The 21,016-nt window shown below is 36.3% G+C and overlaps 1 protein-coding gene across 1 annotated transcript in view; it reads left to right on the forward strand.

Annotated features, from left to right (window-relative positions):
* CADPS2 (calcium dependent secretion activator 2) overlaps positions 1–21,016 on the forward strand; it is a 308,472-nt gene that overhangs the window by 196,342 nt on the left and 91,114 nt on the right. Inside the window, exons 12-14 of the mRNA XM_065627091.1 lie at positions 4,596–4,732; positions 8,350–8,537; positions 20,044–20,145. Of these exons, the coding sequence (XP_065483163.1) occupies positions 4,596–4,732; positions 8,350–8,537; positions 20,044–20,145 (427 nt within the window). The remainder of the gene's footprint in view (positions 1–4,595; positions 4,733–8,349; positions 8,538–20,043; positions 20,146–21,016) is intronic.

The raw sequence follows: 21,016 nt of genomic DNA on the forward strand, positions 1-21,016 counted from the left end.
CTCTCCCTATCACAGTTGAATGGTATGGGAATAAATTACTAATTTCATATTTCTTTTAGATGGTATTTATATAACTCTCAGTCTCTGAACTGGCCACATCAGAGACGCTATGGGAAAACCAGAATATGATTAATATTAAGGTACTGGTGTCATAGTACACACACAGAGGTAATACCAGTGCTTAACCTTAGGGTGGCATTGCTCAGTTTTGGAATAATTGGTAATGTTCTTGTCAAGCAGTTGCTTTAAAATAGTTCTAAGAGGTTTGTATCTGTATGTTCAAATAATTAAATGTTTTAGAAAGAGAAATAAAATATATTTTTTCATTTCGCAAAGTTTTCTCAGCAGGTTTGGCATCTTTTTATCCATCATATGCTTTCCCACATGGAAGAGTGGAGCAACTCCAGCCTCCCGGCATGTTCCCCCCTTCCCCTGCATGTCCCATTCCTGCTTGCCTCCAGCTACCCCCATCTCCCTTTTAGAAAGAAAAGTTTAACGCTGGGCTCCACCACCTTAGGCACTCAGTACGTTACCTTTATGCTTTCTCCCACGCTACTCAGAAACACACAAAAACTAATTAGTATCCTCTTCAAATCTGTCCTTCAGCAAAACACCAGCAGTCCACCACTGTGCTATCCCCAGCCTGACAGTCGGGCTGTATGGGCCAGCTGCCGTCTCATATCTGCCACTTTCTCTCCATCTGCTATTTCATTGTCTGATATTTAAATAATAAGGTTCTCAAGACACATCTGGCCTCTGTCTCTAAGCATGTAGCGCTTCGGAGTCCCGGTTAATGATCAGGACTAGAAATGTTCTCGATGTCGCTGTCTATATGGAGTGGCACTTGAAGGAATGTAATGCATGTCTTACCACTGTCTTTTGCAAAAAAAGCAGGTGCACCTTCATCTTCATCCAACCAGTTCCAGCCTCTTCTGTATCAGAGTCATAGTTCTTACCCTACTACTCTCAGTCTTTAAATCTTTTTAATCCCTACAATACTAGATTTCTTGTCTCTACTTGCTCTTCTTTCCTGCCTGCCTGAGTTAGTTCAAATTGCTTCCACAGTGCTTAAACTCCTGCAGGGATGTCACTGAGCTACAAAAAAGAGGAGGTCACCACTTTGCAAGGCCAGTTCTTGTAGTTCACCCTAGCACAGAGTAAACGCTACAGAAAGCGTGTCTTTGCTTCTGGTCTGGAACGAGGCAGAGATGATGCCTTGTGATTTTGTTATCACTAGGAACCACTCGAGCATGTGACATAAACGTGGAATTCTTGGTAGTTTTAATTCCCTCAGGATGTGACGATTTAGCCTTTGCAGCTGGACTAAAATTGGAAGTTTCTTGCAAGATAGTAAAAGGCTTATTCAGGTTGCTGCTCTGCCAAAATGGATATCCTTCTTTAAAAGAACACTGTAAGAATTTGCTAAATCTCCTGCAATAGCTTTTGTAAGTTTTCAGTGTGGTTTTACAATACATATATTTGTCCTACCTTGATTTAAAAAAAAAAAAGGTAGTTTTTTGGCTGTTTCCAAAAGATAAAGTAAATATGCAACCTGAAACAGCATAGCATGGCAATAGCAGCCAAAACAGTGAGTTTGAGTTAGGGGCAACCTGAAAGCAGGACAACAAATTCTATTAAGAAGGGAAGAAAATCAGTTGTGAAAAGCAGGAGAAGTATTACTATTTCAAAGTTCTCCCTAAATATCTTCCCAATATTTGCCAAGATTGAGGAAGTGTAGAGAATAAAATGGATTTGTGGTTTTTTCTCACTGTGTATCACAATACGGCACTCTGTCTTTTGGATTTGCATGTTGCTTGAAAAAACTCATTCGTGTAGAAATTTGAAAAATACAATCACTCTAACAGCTTTTAAAGTAGGGTGTTAAATAATTTTTAAATCACAGTCATTATGAATACCTCATAATCTTTGATGAAGTTCTTGCACTTAAAAAAAAATCCATTTTGTTTCAAAAAGATTTACCAGTTATCTTTTATGTATATCATAACAGTAAAATAAAATGTAATGTATTACACTCGATCTATTTTTCTATTATTTCCTGCTTGCCTACAGCTGGCAAAGGTAAGTTTTTAATTGTTTTTCAGTTGCTAGAATATGTTTGGCAACAGATCTTCTGTTACTATTTGACAATGTTATCTATACTATTTAATTCACTTAAAAAGATGGTAATCAGTCGCGGATCTTTCTGTAGAATTAAGTCTAGCAACTATTTATATTTTTAAATAAACGTTTTTTGCTTATTTTGCCAAATTATGTATAAGCATATTGTGCCTTCACAAGCTGCATTTTATTCAATAGGTTGCCTTACACATTCTGATCATCTGGATGACTGCATCAGAATGTTGAATCTGTTTCCTTTGCAATATCCAATCTCCTGATTTCAAAATACTTAGTTACTTGTCAGTACTTACACATATTTTCTTTTAAAAAAGGGTAGTCTTTTATATTTGTCTGTTTAACCAGAGAAAAAAATCAAGCCGGATAAATTAAGAAAGACTCCGTTGTGTATAATTTGTACATGAGACCAATGGCAGAAAGAAATATTAATCCTTCTTCTTTTCTGTCATCTGTCTTATTGTAAATAATGGTTCAATACATCAGATATCAATATAAGAAGGAAAACTTAGAAGTAATGTAGAAAGCAGTCACACATTAAACATGTTTGATTTGGAAAACTTTTATCTGTGTGTGGATCATTTTGGAAACAATAGATAACTTCACATTGTAGTTTAGTACTTTCAGCAACGTAGGTGTGTTCATATCAGTTGTTTATCTTTTAATTCATGTGTTATATGTAAATAAATATATGTAAATTCATGTGTTATATGTAAATAAATATATGTAAATTGCGCTAATTAAGAGAGACCATTTCATGTACCTATGTCAAAAATATGAGCTAAGTTTGTCTTTAATGATAGGCTAGTCTAATGCTCATGGAAATATTGTTAGTCTATGTAATCACATATACTACTGATCCTTAAATCATTAAAAAAATATACTGCTGTTTCTCTGGGATGATGGTCTCATACCTTACACCATCGATGTATTGTCATACTGTTTATTTGCTACATCCACCTTGGTGAAATCTGTCACATGGATGTGACTCTTGCTTTGACAATGCAAAGCCAAGTGATATGAATTAGTTTCTGCATCTTTCCAGGATGTGATGCTGCAGATCCTTCAGCTTGAATTAAATAATTCTCCCATCCACAAATACAGCTGAAAGTTGGACTTGACATGGATCAATATGATCTGGGGCTAAATTTCTAAATGTGACTGATTATGTTAGCATCATGCCCACAGATCAATATTGAGTTTTATTATGAACCTGACTCTATAATTGGGTTTAATCAATAAACTTTTGTCTCCTTTTCTTTAGAAATTTTAGGTTTGTACTCTGCAGGTTTTCAAAATTGCATTTAGGATACACTTAGATCTATACTTTTCTAGTAACGAATATAAAAAGACCTAGGTTTGAATTTAAAGGAACAAAGAGCCAAGACCCTATTGAAAGGGGAAGTCAATTTTTAAGTTGATAGGACTGTTCACCCCGGTACAGTCTATAGAATCCAAGACAGCTAATGTGCTAATACATAACTAGTCCTTTTGGGCACTGTAAGGCTTTTTCTGTCCATACTTGATAGATAATTCACATTGAGGACTTGGACAAAACATAGCATTAACGAAAGCAATCACTAGAGCTTCTCTTTTGATAAACCCGCGGGGTTTAAAGGCGTTGAAAGATGCAATCTGCGAAGAACAATAAATTTGGGCCTTTGATTGAAGTGCCATTTGGGATGGTATGTTTTCTCCATGTATTTACACAAAAATGCTGCTCCCTTTTTCACTACTCTTTGCTGGAAGGTTGAAGGAGCTCTTTGCCATTACTACATTAAGGTTTGTCTCATTAAAAGCTGAGTACAAAAAGAAGGCTGGAAATGACCTAGCTCAAGCCAGTGTGTTCATTTCTGCTCCAGTTTGCCATTTGAGAAGTAGGCTTCAAGCCATGATGAATATTTCTATGAGTGGTACTTTGATCTGCAGTAAAGATGCTCTTTCTTATCTGAAAAAATAAATGCATAAACCTTTTCTTCTTTTGCAATGGAGGGAAGGATATTTATTTGGTTATTCTGCTAAAATTAGGAGAGCTATGCAAAACCAAGAAATTACAGAATACTTATTTTTTCATACTCATAACATTGTTTTGTAAATTGTAACATTTAAAGAGCTCCACTAGAAAACCATGCTTTAAGAATTACTTTAATGCACTATGTTTTGTTTTCCAGTAGCTCTTCTAAATTTTGTTTAATCTGTCAGTGGGTAGCAACTTTATTTTTTTTCACTGTTACACTCCATAGATCGGTATGATAGAAAAATAATTCAGTAATGTTATTTTCAGATTAAAAACCAAAATTCTGTAATAAGTCACCCACAATCATCTACTTATGTGACTTATTTGAGATACTTGCAAGGCATTTTAGATGTTGAGACTTATATACCATGTGTACACTTGTGTTTGTAAATCTGCACACACATTCACACATATTGTTCTACACATTTTTCCTTTATATGAACAGATACAGACCGTGGTCAGAAACATGGCATGGATGAGTTTATTTCTGCAAATCCCTGCAAATTTGACCATGCTTCCCTCTTTAGACTGCTTCAAAGGCAGACCTTGGATCACAGATTGAATGACTCCTATTCTTGTTTGGTGAGTACTAGCTGGAAGACAGATACAAAGAAGTGAGAAGTAGTTGTTACAAAGTAGTCCTTTCTTCCTAGTTCATTCAATAGCTGCAGTTGTAGTTGGAATAAATAGTCGCATTGATTGGTTTCAAATTTGAAAATTATACACTTGCAAGCTGCTGCTGTGCCACTCAATAGAAAGCAAAGAGATCCAAACTGTCTCTGGTTTTATCAGCTGAAATTTATCATGCCCTCTATGGAAGTTTGAATAAAAACAGAAGGTTTTGATAATGGTAAGAGCTCCTGTGGTAGGATTTACTGACACCTGTACGGGCATTTTAAGGTACAAATACAGTCACCTCATGTCAGACATTTTCACCTGTCTCGTAATTCTCCATTCCACTGTGGTGTGAAGAAGGAAAAATACCAAAAGAAGGGAAGCAGAACCACAGGTATTTTAGATATATGGGCGTATATGTATTACCCAAACTGCAAAAAACAAATGGGAGTGTAATTATTAAACAAAACCAGGTAAGGTGTGATCTCTGTATCGAAATGAATGTGTTTCAGATTCAAAGGCAGCTATAAAAGATAAGATATTGGTATAACATGCTTCTCAATTTGTAGCTACAGTTTCCCTTTCCTACATAACACTTTTTGTTCTATGCTTTATGGGGCCAGGAGTTGAAAATGGGCCTACTTCTGGTTTTGTTTTCAGTAGGGGAAACCAACAACAATCTTGTGGAAGTCCATCAGATTACACACACTTGTCAAGCAGGTTTGTGTGGGTCAGACGTCGTTACTTCCTGAGGCTTTATTTTTCACCTGATATCATGTCTGAAATAGTCATCTCTCACTAAGCTCCTAAAATGCCTCATAGCACATAATTTTTTCACTTTACTATCCCAACAGCAACAAAAAAGGGTAACTTCTTTAACTTAGTTCTTCCATAGATCTGACTAGTCATGTAATACAAAGATAATGATGGGGGTTTGAGTTTGTTTCCAAATGTAAAAAAAAAATTATTTGATGACAGTTGCCACCATTTTAAAATACTACCAGATAAGTATGTGTAGAAAAAGTTAAAGGACTCATTTTCTGTCTGTGGGTTGCACACTGAATCAAAGAAGAGGCCCGAAGGTACATCTGTACAAAGTAATTGGCACTCAAAGAGAAAATGGTTGGCTTTCTAACAGTGCATTGGGGTCAAAATCTTTTTTTATAATAATAATATAGTAAGACACTTAATATAACCTTGAAATCAGGAACTTTTACAAGAGGTTAGGTGAAATACACAGTGCTATAGCAACCATAAAGCAGAAGCATTTCTCATTGTTGTTTTTAAAATTGAGCTTTTTATGAGTGGAATGGGAGATCATTTTTGTTACATTGCATATTTAACTATATTTTTAAATTTAAAAAAAAATGGGAATATAAAGGTAGCAATAAGAATACGTGAACATATAAGTATGATTTTTTTCCTGAACAGCTCATTTCCTATCATTTTTAGAAACAACACATCTCTTTATTTCAATAAATACAGAGTAACCACACATACAACTTGTAAAAAATTTTTAAAAGTATAAGAATTCATATTAAACACAGTTCTGTATTAAATGACTATATTACCTAAACTTCCTTAATTTTACATTCTTCTCAGTATTGATGAGCTTCTTTTTGTTGTTGTTGTTGCAATTCTACAATAAAAAATATGCAGTTATCTAATACTCTGTAGCATATCTGTGTTTTGTGTTTGTGAGACTTATACATGGTATGAGGTTGAACAAGGGCACAGAAGGCACATATTTATATGAAAGTGACTGCACTATAACAGATCTCTTACAGAGACTAAATTTAAAGTAATGACTTCTTTAAAAACGCGTATTCTTGTCACGACTTTCTCAAATGAGAACATACAGAAATTTCGATAATTATTTCCTTTTGTGCTGCTAGGCATTGACATGCAGCATTTTGTCATGTTTTCTATAAAAATGTGAGAGAGATCAGTGACAATGACTACATATTGGCAGAATATCAGTCACAATAGCCACTGTTTATTAAATGTAGGGATAGGATACATATTATTGCAGAAATTCTGTTAAAATTCCGTTTCTTTCTTCTTTCAATGAAATACCGTATTTTCTAACAAGCACTGTGTAAAGTACATGAACCATTGCAACATGACTGGATATTAGTTTAAAATACTGAGTACTGTTCTGGGTGCTGTAATAAAACGAAGTGTTCTCTAGAAACAGCTGAAGCTCTTTAAAGGCAGTAGAAACTGTCTTCACAGAAATGAAACGGAAGCAAATAAATTTATGAAACGACCTTGAGGTGCTCTTGTTTGCAAATAATATGATAAATTCAAGAACTGGGGGAGAATATAAAATTTAAATTCCTGTCTCGTGCAAGTCTTTTGGTAAAGTTAAAACACAGTTTATTTAAATCTGATGTGAATATATTTTCAAGTATTGTTTAGTAGTATTTTGGCTGATATTTTGTATAAATATTAAACATCTGAGCTTGCAGAAGTATTCACAAGCAATAGGGAAATATTGGTCTTCAGCTGCTAAACTGATGTTATAAATTCATGACTTTCAAGATCATTTTGCTTGTCCAAGTTATTTGTATATTTGAGTTCAGGTGTTCCTCAGTCTCTCTTAACCATTTGGCAGGGATGATGAGAGGGAAATATTAATATCACCACAATGAAGAAAAGAACAAATAAAAATACATATTTAAAACAGCTATGCAGTTAGCTGTGGTTTTCCAAGGTTTATGTTTTTCTCCGTGCTGCTTTTTGGAAGCTCACTATACTATCTTTTTTCATATTGGGAGGCAAAGCAACAAAGGCTCTTCTGTTTTACACTTCTACATCAAGATTCGATTATTATTTTTACACTCTGGATTCACCCAAGAACTGTTTTTGTGCTGGGAAGGGCTCTTCGCTGTGTTCATGTCTGTGTCAGGATTATGCCATTCTGGTCTCAGCAAGACTCTGAGTGAAGCCTCAGTATGTCCCAGAGTATCTAATCGTAATTTAAATCATTCTTGTCTTATTCAGGTGGATTTTAACAAGCTGTGTAGCTTTGTATCTCTTTACTAGTATAAGTTGTTAAAAAGTTCTTAAAAGTGCACGCATGTGATACAAGAAACAGGGTGAACAGTCAAATTGTGGTTCTCTGACATTAAGCTTGCAGCCCTGGGGAATAAACCATTCAGAAACTGTGTTTTAACTGTCCATGTTAATGTCCCTCACCATTACTGACATTCTGTTGTAGCTTGCGATTAATTACTTCAACAAAATTTTGAAGTGTTACTTTATTTTATATTAGGTTTTGGTGTAATTGAATCTGTACCAGACTCTGGATGTATTAGAATGTTTTTGTAAACCATAAATTTTGTGGGAGTGGTAACTCAGAACTGCAGATAGTTTCCTGACATTGACTCCTTTCAGCAAGAGGCTGTTGTTGGGTGTAGCTTCCAGTGCAATCAGCACTATTCAAATATGAATCATACTAGTATGAACAGTTTATGTAACGTAAATAAAAATATATGCTTCTATTCTTTGTTTGATTTAAAAGCTGCGAGTGGAAAAAGAAATCTCAAACTGTTGTGGGGTTTTTTGCCTTTCTCTTTCAGGGTTGGTTTAGCCCAGGTCAAGTCTTCGTCTTAGACGAATACTGTGCTCGCTATGGAGTGAGGGGCTGTCACCGCCATCTTTGCTATCTCAGTGAACTGATCGAACACTCAGAAAATGGTTCTGTCATTGATCCAACTTTGCTCCACTACAGTTTCGCATTTTGTGCTTCTCATGTTCATGGTAACAGGTAATTTAATGTTATAGTTTTAAATTCACAGCCTTAGGATGAAGCAAAAGTATTTATCATCTCTTGCATTCACCCAGTAAGGAACTTGCACACAACAGAATCAGTTCATTAAGGTTTCTTCAGGGCTATTGGGAGTTCTATACAGATTACAATTTAAAAAAAAAAAAAGAAATCTCCTTTCAGTTTGTACTGTCTTAATGCACTGTGTTTTCTTGGGCATTGAACAGACAGGCCGATTCAAGGCTAAAGGATATCATCCTGTTAAAGAGGTAATCTTCTGCATTCTGCATTTGTGATGCATCAGTGAATGGTGTTTCCAGTGAACATTTTGAACAATTTTGCAGTTCAAGGTAAACTTTGACTCCCTTTCTACAGTCTGTAGCTGGCAACTAATCATAGTGTACTGTGCTACCACAGGGACAAAAAACATATGTTGGGAATGTAGTGTGAACCGCAGCCAGGAAAAGCTAGGGCACTTTTGTGATTCTTTCCACTAAAGGGATAGGCTGCTTCAGGGCTGTTGGTCACAGTGATGCTCTTGCATGATGTCTTCTTTCCACTTGCAAGACTTGGAAAAAAATGTGTTGTTGTTTTGCTGTGCTAAGCACGTTTTTTGAAAGAAGCTTTTGCTTCATCTGCATCTTACTCCAAATTGTGAGGGAACTAGGTCTGCCGTTGAGCAGCAGGTATTGGAGATAGGATCATTGGATAGTTCAGATTGGAAGGGACCTCAAGAGGTCTCTAGACCAACCTCTTGCTCAAAGCAGGGTCAGTTTTGAGGTCAGACCAGGTTGCTCTGGGCTTCATCCAGTCAGGTCTTAACTCAGTTTGAGCCTGTCTTATTTCAGTGTAGTTGTATCTGTTGTCTCTTGCCAACCTCCTGGTGGCAGCTGGGGGTCTGCCATGCAGTCGCCCTAGACACCACCCATTCTTCAGGCTGAACAAGGCCAGATCTCTCAACCTCTCCTCAGAGCAAGTGCTTTGGCCTCCGACTATCGCTGTGGCCGTCCACTGAACTTGCTCCAGTTTATCCATGTCTTCCTAGAGTGGAGAGCGGGTCAGGCAGTCTATCAAATCATAGGACAACATGCATTTTTACCCTACTGTGCACACTAGATTAGTAGACTGCTGTAGGAAATATGTTTGAAAAGTTGAAAAACAATAGGAGAAAACCCAGTAGATCTCCTCCTCTCAAGTGATCCAATCCTGCTGCTAGAGGAAAACCTACTCGCAGTCCCAAAAAGTGATTACTGTGATGCCGTCAGTAAATCCCCAAAACTGAATCATGGTAGGGATCAGGAGAAAGAGAGGGTGCCTTGAAACCAGTCAGTCACAGAGGCCGTTCTACTGTCCTCGATCCAGTGAAGAAAGGACAATCCTTTTACAGTCTCATCTGTGAGAACAGGAGCTGGGCATTTGTGACCTGGGTGATTTGGTAGTGGGAGATTAACATTGTGTAGTCCTCAATATCCAAAATTAATATGTTTTTGGAAGTGCCTGAAATACTGTCAAGAATCTTAACGTTCATACTGGTAAGTTAGGAGATTTTCTGGCTTTCGCTTGGTAACCTATTCTCTGTAAAAGCGTGCTTCTTTTGTCAGTTCCTGAAGAAGTCGACACATTCGTATTTCCTACTGAGTCTAAGCCTTTGTTGTTTCTAGCCTTTTTATTACTGGTTTCAACCTAACAAGACATATATACACTGATAATTGCTCAAACTTATTTCAAGAATTCAAAAGAAAGGTAGATACATTTCTTTTTATTTCATAATTTAAGTGAAGGACAACAGTGTGTGCAGTGCATGAAAATATCTCAGGGAGCACATCATTTACACAGTGGTAAGCACTCTGTTTGTATTCTGTCTATTCCTTCTGTACAGATATTCTCTGAATAGCATTACGAGTGTTTTAGGAATAAAAGAAGTGTTGAACAGAGAGGGTCTGACTAGAACTGAGATTGTAAAAAGGAAGAAAAAAGAAACACGAAGAAAGAAGAAAAGTAAGTCAAGGACAGAAGCAGACACACTCAGTGAGGATGACAGACGCGCATACACACATAATACATCCACTCATTCATCTGCTGCAGCACTAAAAAAATAGTAAAAGGGAAAAAAGAATTTCACAGACAATGCACGACAGGCCAAAGTTCTAGGCTGATCCCTGGCATTATACATCTTAGTTTTATAAGTCAGGCTGAGAATTAGGAAGACTACAGAACAAAGACAAAGAGCTTTGTACTCTAGGCATGATGTATTCAATTTAGATTTCACCTTTGCTCCACAGAGGGATCTTAGACCTTCCACTAGCCTGAGAAAGATCATCAGAAATGATCTTGAAGTCAGGTGATGGAGGAGCATGTAGAAATGCAGCCATATCTGTTGTTCAGATCATCAGTTTCTTTTAGGTATGAATTTGAGAGTAGCAGGCAATCTAGTGACATCAGTCAAATGATCAGATAAAAGTGTCACTTGCCTTCATTTGTGGTGGTCTAGTGAGGAGAAACTCAAGCACAAATCAGAGCAAATCTACAAAATATACCAGGGCCATACCGGGACATATGCCGAGCACACCAATGACTACATCTGATTTGCTAAATAAAACTGGTGAGGAAGCACTCTCATACAATGGACCCCAGCTGTCCATTAGCCATAGGCACTCTCTAGGATCCCAGGCATGGTTGTGGGATTGCACGTACTGAATACTACTCCTAGTAAACAAGCATACTGGTACTTAGTGTGTCTCTTACACCAATGTTGTTGATTTGGGAACAGAAATATTTATGCAGGGTCAAACACAATGTGCTGAGTCCTCGACTGAGGAATTCAAACCTCATTTGTGCCTTTCCTTTTCTGCTGGGAAGAGCACTGTGACTGGGCTAACAAACTGCTTATGTGGAAAAGGTATTTCTGCTTTTGTTGATGACATTCTTAAGACATACTCCTCCTAAATAGCCAAAAAGCAAAATATTTTAGTATAAGAATAGCCTTGCTGAGTCTTTAAACAAAAACATCCTTGTTTCTGAATCAACTGCTATCTTTTCCTCCAGTAAATAAAATCAGCTTTTGTTGTGCTTCTGGTGCTATGTAACTTTACAACATCTCCTTTGGCTCCTCTTCACAATGTTTTTCTTCTGAAATGTTCCACTATATGGACTACATGGTTTCCATCAAAGTCATTAGTTCACAAGTGAACTTTTTACATTGTGGTTACGCATGCACTTGTATGTCTCTGGTGAAAGTGAAATGGGCAGAACAAGGAACTATAGGATATTCCTGAATGCTGACATTTCAGTCGAAACAGTCCGGGTAGGAGCCATTGTTTTCGTCCCAGTCACGTTCACTTTTTTCGACTTTTCATGCTGTGACTTCTATTCAGTCCCTCTTGTCTGAAATGGATGCTGGTGGGTACCACGTGAAGTGCAAAGTGACTTCTTTCCACCTGCTGAGTTACAGACTGAATTGAAAAATTCAGAATTCAAGCATATTTCCCAGTTATATACATTTTTCTTTTCAGAAAGAAAGCTGATTTATTGGAAGTTCATGTATGAGAAGTGAAGGTGCAAGTAATGCATAATAGTTTCTTTCTGCCTTCATTTTGAAATCTTCAGTGCATGTGTGTTTGCACAGAAGAACAGTCAGGGTTCTTCTAAGCCAGTCAGTCATCTGTCTCCAGCATTGACCTGCTTGGAGTAAGAAGGGCAAGCATATGCAATATTTCCTCTTAGTGCTCTTTCAGTCTCCCACTCTTTGCAGCTCAGAATATGCCTGTTCAGTAACCTGGAGTGAGTTTCTGCTGCAGGTACTTGTCCATTGCACCCCTGAACCTGTGTAAGCCCTTTGCACCCTCAACGCCTTTGGCAGCAAGTTCCACAACTCAGCCTCCTCTTGCTTGAAGAACTCTTGCTTTGAACTTGACTCCTACATGTCTCATTTCATTCTCTGATGCTATTGGAAGAGATGGCGGAGAGAACAAAAAAAAAAAACTTTCTCTGTTGTCTCTTTGATATTTAAGATTCAAGGAGTATCAGTGAGCCATACACTGGTTACACTGAATGGATGTTTTCTGCTCATTTCTCATCCTTTTCTGAAAATTCCCAATGTTGATTTGCTTCTTTGACTGCTACTGAACAGAGATTGTTTCATGGAATTATCCATCATAACACTAAGATCCCTGTCCAGAATAACAACTGATTTTCCCTTCCATTTATCTACCTTGATCATTGTTTGCTGTTTTATTGCTACTTGATTTCATAAGGTCCTTCTGGAATTCCACACTATGCCACATAAATATCTTTAGAATTACATTTACTGTCACCTCAGTTCTTAGCTGTTTGCCAGGTCATTTATAAATACTGTAAAATAACACAGGTCTCAGCACAGATCCCTGCAGAACTCGACTGATAACTTACATTCACTGCAGGTACTCACCATTTATTCATGCTCCCTCTTTTTTCACTGTAAATGTAAGGACTTTCATTTTTAACTCAATGGCTGCTTAGTTGCCTTGAAAGCTTTTGGTTAGATCTTCTGACAAAAGATTTTTGGAAATCCAGGTACATCGTGTCAGTCAACTAACACTCATCCACCTGGTTTTGATTCCTTTAGAGAACTTCAAGAAGATCAGAAAATAAGATTTCTCTGCCTTATGGCTTCAAAGCCATACAGACTTCTTCACAATGGATAATATTTACCCAGTTTAATTTTATCCTTAAATATGCTTATATTATAGTTCCTTCTAGTTTTCTGGATGTATGTGAAGCTTACTGGCCTGTAGGTCCCCCTGCTTCCCCTGGAGACTACTTCGGATTTTTAAACTGATCTCACGTTCTTCGCCTCCCATTCCTCAGGAGGAAGGCAGTTCATAGTGAGAACTTTCACATAATCACAGATAATTCAGTTCTGGACCTAGCAACTTACTGCTGTTCATTTTTCCAATTTGTTTCATAAGCTTTTTCTTAGTTGCTTTAATTTTGGACAGATTCTGTGCAGAAAATAAAGAATTTTTTTTTTTTGCTGCAAACAAAGAAGGGTTCCAGCATAGGAATCATCTGTCACCGTTTGATTTCTTTCATAATAAACACCAGTGCAAAGAATTCATTTCGTATCTCTGCAATAGCCTTGCCCTCTCTAAGAGCTCTTTTTAGATCCTTGCCATCATTTGGCACTGTAGACTCTCTGATAGGCTTCTTGTTCCTGTTATACTTGAAGGAAATGTCTTAAAGTGGAGTAAATGAACACATAAGAGAAATGAAACTATGGAAACTTCAGAGTGCTATGCATTCATATATTTCTTTTCATTTTTCAATGTTTTGTGATAAGAACCATTTATTGCAATTTTACACCTTGTGTCAAGTGATAAAAGAATGTTCAAAGAAATCATACCTTTCAAATCTGGGACAAAGAACTTTGTAAAAAACAAGGAAAATAATACCATTACATTGCTCTGTCTCTTCTAATCATTTTTTGTGGACCTTCTGAATAGATATTTTCTTCTCTTCCGACTGAATTAACTCTAAAGCAAAGTTGTCTGTATCTTGCTGGATTCTTCTTCATTTTATATCTTTCATAAAAAATATCTAAGAAGATTTAATCTAAAATTCCAGAACTTAAGTCAGTAGTTTCACCATTTGTCTGCACATGGTCACTGTCTGACATGAAAGGTTTTGTCCAGTTGATGTCCTCCCAGAAGTGTTAAGTTTTTATGTGTATAATTTTGTATATAAAAATAATTGAGTAGCATGTAGACTTCTTAGATGGTTTTCCCAAGAAACCATTGCTAGCAGGATTCTGTGGAACCTTTCACTTTTAAATAGTTGAAGATGCTTCCTCTTTCTACTGCACTTCTAGTTCACTCTGAACCTCACATATTCTGTCTGTGTTGTAATGATAGCAGGTGCTAGGTCTTCTTTCACTGTTTTTTATTGTCAATTGGGCCTTCTGCTTTAATCTTAGATCTGTTCCAAGGCTGTCCAACAGCTGGAGAAAGGAGCCTGAGATCGCTTACAGTGTGGATCTGTAGGGAAGTGTTTTACATCAGAAGTTATAGTCCATCAGTCTACCAGCATCTTATATAAATTCCCTATCATGTTTCTTAAAGCATCTAGACACTTAACAAGAGTCTTTTGGGTTTGTAGTTTGGGTTTTTTGTTGTGGTTTTTTTTTGTCAGTACTCTATAATGGAAATTGTGAGAGTGGATTTCTTATGCTCGGAAGGGTGTTTTTATGCAGAAGTCGTTTGTTATCAGTCACCATTTCCCCAGAATCATGGAATGAGAAAATATACCTTTTAAGATTGATATGTTATATGAGTTTGTGCTTTTAGATGAGAAGCAGTGTTCTCTCAAAACTGAAAAAATTAGTTGATCCTTGGACATTTATATCCCTTTTCTTCAAGTGAATGTAATCTTCCCCTTTTCTGAGGCTCACTGGCAATGCTGAGAACTTTTTCACTAGATCTTTGAATTTTATGCACTACCCTGTGCCAAGCATCTTGCATCGTCGAGTTTATCCTTCATTTTTGGAAGCTGATCATCTCCAATGTGCATGGAGCACAGAGGAAGGTAAACCGTCTTTCATTTAATCTACATTCTCCTTTTTAAGGGGTTCACTTATGAGCATGAAACCCCCAAGCCTCTGAGGTGAGGCCTCTCTAAATAGTTGTTTGGGCTTTTTTTAAATTGATGTTGTTCAATTAGTGACAGAGCTTTCTATATATTAGTGTTGTAAATAGCCACAAGAAAGTTATCAGTAAAGTTCTCCTGAGTTCAAAGGTAGAAGCAGAGTTCTTCACTCTGTTGCAGGTACCAAGTGCAGCCATGTTGACCTCACCTTTGGTTTAAGGAAGGGTACTGTCCTGTGTTGGAAAGTGCTAATAACTATAATAGTGTTATATTAAACTTTATCTTCACTACAGTATTAACAGAGGCACATTTTTCAACATGTCAAAACAAATCTGCTTCTGGAAAGCCTCAGAGAAATTGTCAATATAAAATTAATCTCAATTCACACGTTATTAAGAAATACTAGAACAAAGTTCTGCTTATTTAAGGTGAGACTTGCCATCTTAGGCAACTGAAGAACAGCTAGTGCTGTTAGGTACTCTCACCTTCCCTAAACATTATACATTGTTTTTTCATTAATTTCAACTGATTAATGCCTATACATACCCTTATATTTTGGATTAAATGATATTCTATTAGTACATTCTTAGCTTTTCAATAGAAGGGTATTAATGAATCCCACCTAAAATATAACTGCATCAAATATCATTAAAATGAACCTGATTTATCATCTTAATCTGTTTTAGTGGCCTTCAGAATTGGTCTTTTTCGTTCACTTGTGAAAAAAAGGATATGACCTGTAAGCAGATGTAGGATCAGCCTGAGAAATGCATACAGCAGAAGGCTCTATTGTGTCATTTTTTTTCTCAGAATGTTTGAAGAATTGTTAATATAAACAACAAAATGCTCAGTCTTCAAGTGCCTGCTGGTTAAAGCTGTGTTTAAATGCCACACAATAATTTGCTCTCTTCTTTTTCTGTTAATAAAAAGACGTCTGTTCTGCCTACTTCTAAGCTGATAATGTAAATTATTGTTTTTCTTAGAGTCTGCAAAAACCTTAATTAATGCAATTGCCTTTTAAAAGAAAATTTAGGTATTAAAGTATTTGGATATTAAAGTCCTATAAATAGCTAATAAAACCTCTAAATCAAAATTCTAAACAAGCTCACTAAGAAACAAGAAGTCAAAATTTTATCTTGCTAATTTGAAAATTGTCACTATACTTTCATTTTATTGTGCATCCTACTGAATTTAAAAATAAGTGCTCTTAGAAAGCAACGAAGTCTTGTAAAACCATTTTTTTTTTAGGAGCCAAGATGACATTTATGTTTTGGTTTTGTTTTTCCCATACCCTTGAAATGTAGTTTATTATATAAATATCTTGAAGTAAGACCTGAGCTGAAGTATTTTTCTTGTATTTTGTTTTTCATCATAATTTCTCATCTTTCTCTGACAGGTTTTTTTGGTCAGCCTTACTGCTCTCATCTATGTGTGTGTATGTTAGAATATCAATCTGTGCATTCTCCTCATACTCTTTTTTTTTTCCTGACAGACCAAAGCAATGGTCTATGTTTTCAATGGGGAAAGCTTATTGAAAAGACTTTAAACATTTTTTTTTAAATATGCAAATATGCAAAAAGAACCAGTATCAACAATATTCCAGAGGAAAAAAGAAAAGTCAGTTGTGTTCAGTTAGTATTTTATAAGGCTGTCTCAACAAAGCAATCTTGCTTAGGGTAACAATTCACTCTCTGAGAGGCCACTAGGAGAAGCTGTTTCCAAAGTTGAGGGCCGGAAACAATGTACAGTCAACCCGGTGTCCATCATACTTCATTCCCATTGGAACTGGAATACCATTTTTTTCTCACATGTCATAGCTATTCACAGGAATCTTAATCCTACAATGCATCAAGTGACCTCTGAAAATTATTACAGGTTTTAAGACCTCTAGACATCAAAATATTTCTGGAGGGTACTTCCAAGCCTTAAAGGATTACATTAAGTGAGAAAAAAGAGTCCATTCCCAAAGAAAAACGTAAATCCACCACCTAATCAACCAGCTTCCCTAGAGTAACTGCCATTAGGACAGCAATCTTGCAAGACTGTCACAGTAAAAGTTTCTTTAAAAATTCCAGTCAACCTTTATTTTTTGTGTCATTGTTTAAGTGTCGTATGGTCAAACAGCTACTTCCCACTTGAATTTGCTAGCTCTAGTTCATGAGGTGTTTGTTTCAAATCACTTTTGATATTTAAGTCTGAGTGAATTAGACAATTTGAGATGTGACCAGAGACAACATTACATCTGTGCCAGTTAGATTGTGATCTAAGCGGACGAGACAGACCAATCCAAATCCAATTGACGGAGTTCTTAAAAGCCACAGAATTAATAAAAGTGAGAGAGAGAAGGCTACTCAGGTTTTGAGTGTTCACTTTCACCTAGTTCTCTAGTCCCAAAAGCAGTTGTGAAGAAGAAGGAGGAAAAGAAAATGGAGGAAAGGAAAATTCACTCTCCATTTACCTTCTTGAGAAGGTAATGTTAAAATGAAAGCTCTTCTTAAGAAAGTCCATCACTTTTCTTGGGTGAGTTCTTGAAAGAGAGGTCCCAGGCTTCAATAAGAAAGCTGAATACTGGGTTTGAATTGAAAAAATCAGGTTCAAACCACTATCCATAACATTTGAGATAGTAAGAAAGGCACACTTCTTATTGTTTTTAGTTGCAAAATAATTCTTGCATAGTTTATGGATGAACTAAACCTTTGAAAAGCAAATGACTGCTTAAGTCTGATTTTTTTGGCTGGCACAGAAATTTCTAAGTAAAGATAACCAGCTATACAGTGCTATTTGATTTTATCCTGTCTTAAAAGCAATTAAAGAAAAAGATCCAGAATACATAATGAATGGGAATTTTGAAACTATTTATTTATTTTTTATGTCTCAGCTCATCTCAGAGTCAGATTTTTTTTTCTGTGGTTCTTTTTTCTCAGTAGTAGGCAGACATTCCCAAGAGTAGCAAAAAAACGATCGCCAGTACAGTAGATGTCTCAGAACTCTGTTGTGAAAATGCATTTTTATATTCTGCTTCTTGCAATAAGGCTAACAGGAAGAAACAAAATAATGATTCAGAGTTCATGCTGTTTTCTAAGAGCATGTTTTCAAGAGATGAGTTTTTCAGTGCCATAGACAGTACATTTTTCTAACACTTTCTGGTATAGTCTTTCTTCTGGGACATTTGCTTTTATGCAGACATCCACTGAAAACATAGTTAACGATTCTGAAAAATTTAGGTATTGTCAGTGAGGTTCTTTATGACAGCAAACTCAGTGAAGTGACAGTTCTCCGGTACGTAGTGATCCTCGCCTTAGTGCAGGTTGACAGATATGACATCCTACTGGCTCACCTTTTTCACTTACTGTTATCTGGACCCCTAGGTCTTTTCTGTCATATATATGACATGCCTCAGCAAGGTTTAATATGACAGAACTATTTGCTTTATCACTCCAGAGCACGATCTCTCCTGACAATGAAATCAGACAGTGCAATTTACTTAAATTTGAACTTGTTCCATCTGTCACAAGGCTGAGGTAAAGTATCCTGGCATCCGTCAAAAGAGAGAAGATAAGTTATTTGCTCTTTCACGTCAATTTATACACTAGTATATTGATGTGCCTGGTCACTCATATCTCCACCATATCTGATTTTTATTGTTGTCTTCACAATAATTTAAGGACTTCAGGCATTCTGTCCACCTTGACTTGACAGATCACAAATATAAGTGATTTAGAGAGTGAGAGAAGTGTTAATGTTGTGACCAGGTAGCAACTTATCCCTTCTAGATTTAAGTATAGTGCAGAAGCTAAAAGTAGCAACTTAGCAAAAAGATGTTCATAGAATCACAGAACAATTCTTAGAACATTCCTAGAATGTTGCCTTTCTTCATGTCATTTTACTACAATTTTCTCAGTTAAAAAAACATTGAGATACGCTTTTAGAGTCTCTGGAGGAGGTAGGTACAGATTGGATCCACACTTAGTGTCAAGTAGTAAACTTAGGTGGGAAGCAGTAGCTGTTTTGTTACCCTGGAGCACAAAGTTAAGAGATTAACAGGAAGTTTTCAGATATTTCTTTTTAAAGTATGCCGTATGTGGGGAAATTGTGACTGCACAGCAAAAATACCGTTTGAAAAATGTGTATTTAAATTTCTTTCATTTTGCCATTATTTTAATATAAAGGCATTAATAACACCTTTAGGATAAGACTCTTAAGTGTGTGCTTAATGTACTTACTACAAGGCTTATTATTAATTATTGGTACTTAAATTTGATGTTTAAAAATGCCAGTGCTTTTGGGTTTTTTTTAAGACTATTTTTTGTTGCATCTTTTATGCTATATTTATATGGAAGTCTTTACATGCTGCTATTTGTCAGTCTGGGATGGGGATCAAAAATCTATGCTTGCTCTAAGCAGGTGGATTTCTAGGTATTGCCTGGTCTGGCTTTTCTCATTGAGGCTTCCTTCCCACCTTTATTTTAAAATCACTTTCAGCCATATTGTGCATCTGGGAAAAGATCTGAAAGATTCAAGGAGCTGAAATTCAACAAGGCCAGAGTAGGCCCCTCTATTGTGCTATCAGTACTAATTTTCTTGAGAAAGGATACTACATATTTGGGAATAATTTGGGAGAAATATATGCTAACTTGTGTTCATATCAGGACCAGGTAGAAACTGAAGACTTGAATGTAAAAGTCCAGCTCAAAAGTTAAGTCGTTTGTCTAGTTGCAATTTGGTCTTTACTATACTCACAACTTACTGTTTATCCTTCAAGACAATGGGAAAGGGGAAAGGACAGTTAGCACGTGTGTTAACTGAAAGCTTTAAAAATAAAGATCACTGTTCAAAGAGGAATCTGCATGAAGGGATATCGGAATTTATTAAATATTTAATATTACAGGCCAGATGGAATTGGAACAGTATCTATTGAAGAGAAAGAAAGGTTTGAGGAAATTAAGGACAGACTTTCGTCCCTTTTGGAAAACCAAATAAGCCATTTCAGGTGAGTGTATAATTTATTCAATTAATGCTAAGTTTTACCTGGAAGAATTTTCTCGTGGTGCTCAGCTTTGGTCTAGAACAAGCAGAGTGAAAATAAAACAGTCTACCTGCAAATATATTTTTAAATGAATAAAATATGAAACAATTTATTTAAGCAGGTGATCGTTCTTAGAATTTATTTGTGTATCATATAAGCTGTGTTCTTTCTATGGTAGAAAAGATTTTTCAAAAATATAGGCCTGTTTTTTGTTGATCCTTTTAAACTTTAAGCTCTCTAAGAAAATTGTATTTGAAAATGACAGAGCCATGACAGTTTCTGGATTAGTGCTGATCAGAAAAATTATTAATATATAAGCAGAGAACACTTTTTTTATATGGCAGCTAAAACTTTTTTCTAGATGTCTAATGTCATTTGGTCAGTTTCATTATACTTATCTTTCCTAAATCAGCAAAGGTCCATCATACTTAATTAGCTTGTCATATCCAAGGACTGTCAGTGTAAGGACTGCTATAGCAATAGAAGATGTTTAGGGAAGAACTACAAGAAACAGAGCAAACTTGGGGTGATATTTCTTCTGATATCTTTCTGTTTTCTAGAAATTGATGCTATATGAATCTTAGCATAAAATTGTCATCTAGGCCACCCAATCTGTCAGTTCAACACACCAAGCCAACCTATCTGCCATAATTCTGTTGCTCTAACCCTTTCTTAGAATATATTTATATAAATTGTCTCCGTATCAGCTTATGACAACCAGTTCCACCGTTTAAATAGTGCTGTGTGAAACAGCTTTCTCTTGGTCAGCAAGGTTGTCTGTAAATTTGTTGGATGCCACTCTGGTGTGATGTGATAAGTATCTAGTATTCACTGG

This window comes from Caloenas nicobarica, chromosome 1, assembly GCF_036013445.1.
Source record: "Caloenas nicobarica isolate bCalNic1 chromosome 1, bCalNic1.hap1, whole genome shotgun sequence".
Lineage (NCBI taxonomy): Eukaryota > Metazoa > Chordata > Aves > Columbiformes > Columbidae > Caloenas > Caloenas nicobarica.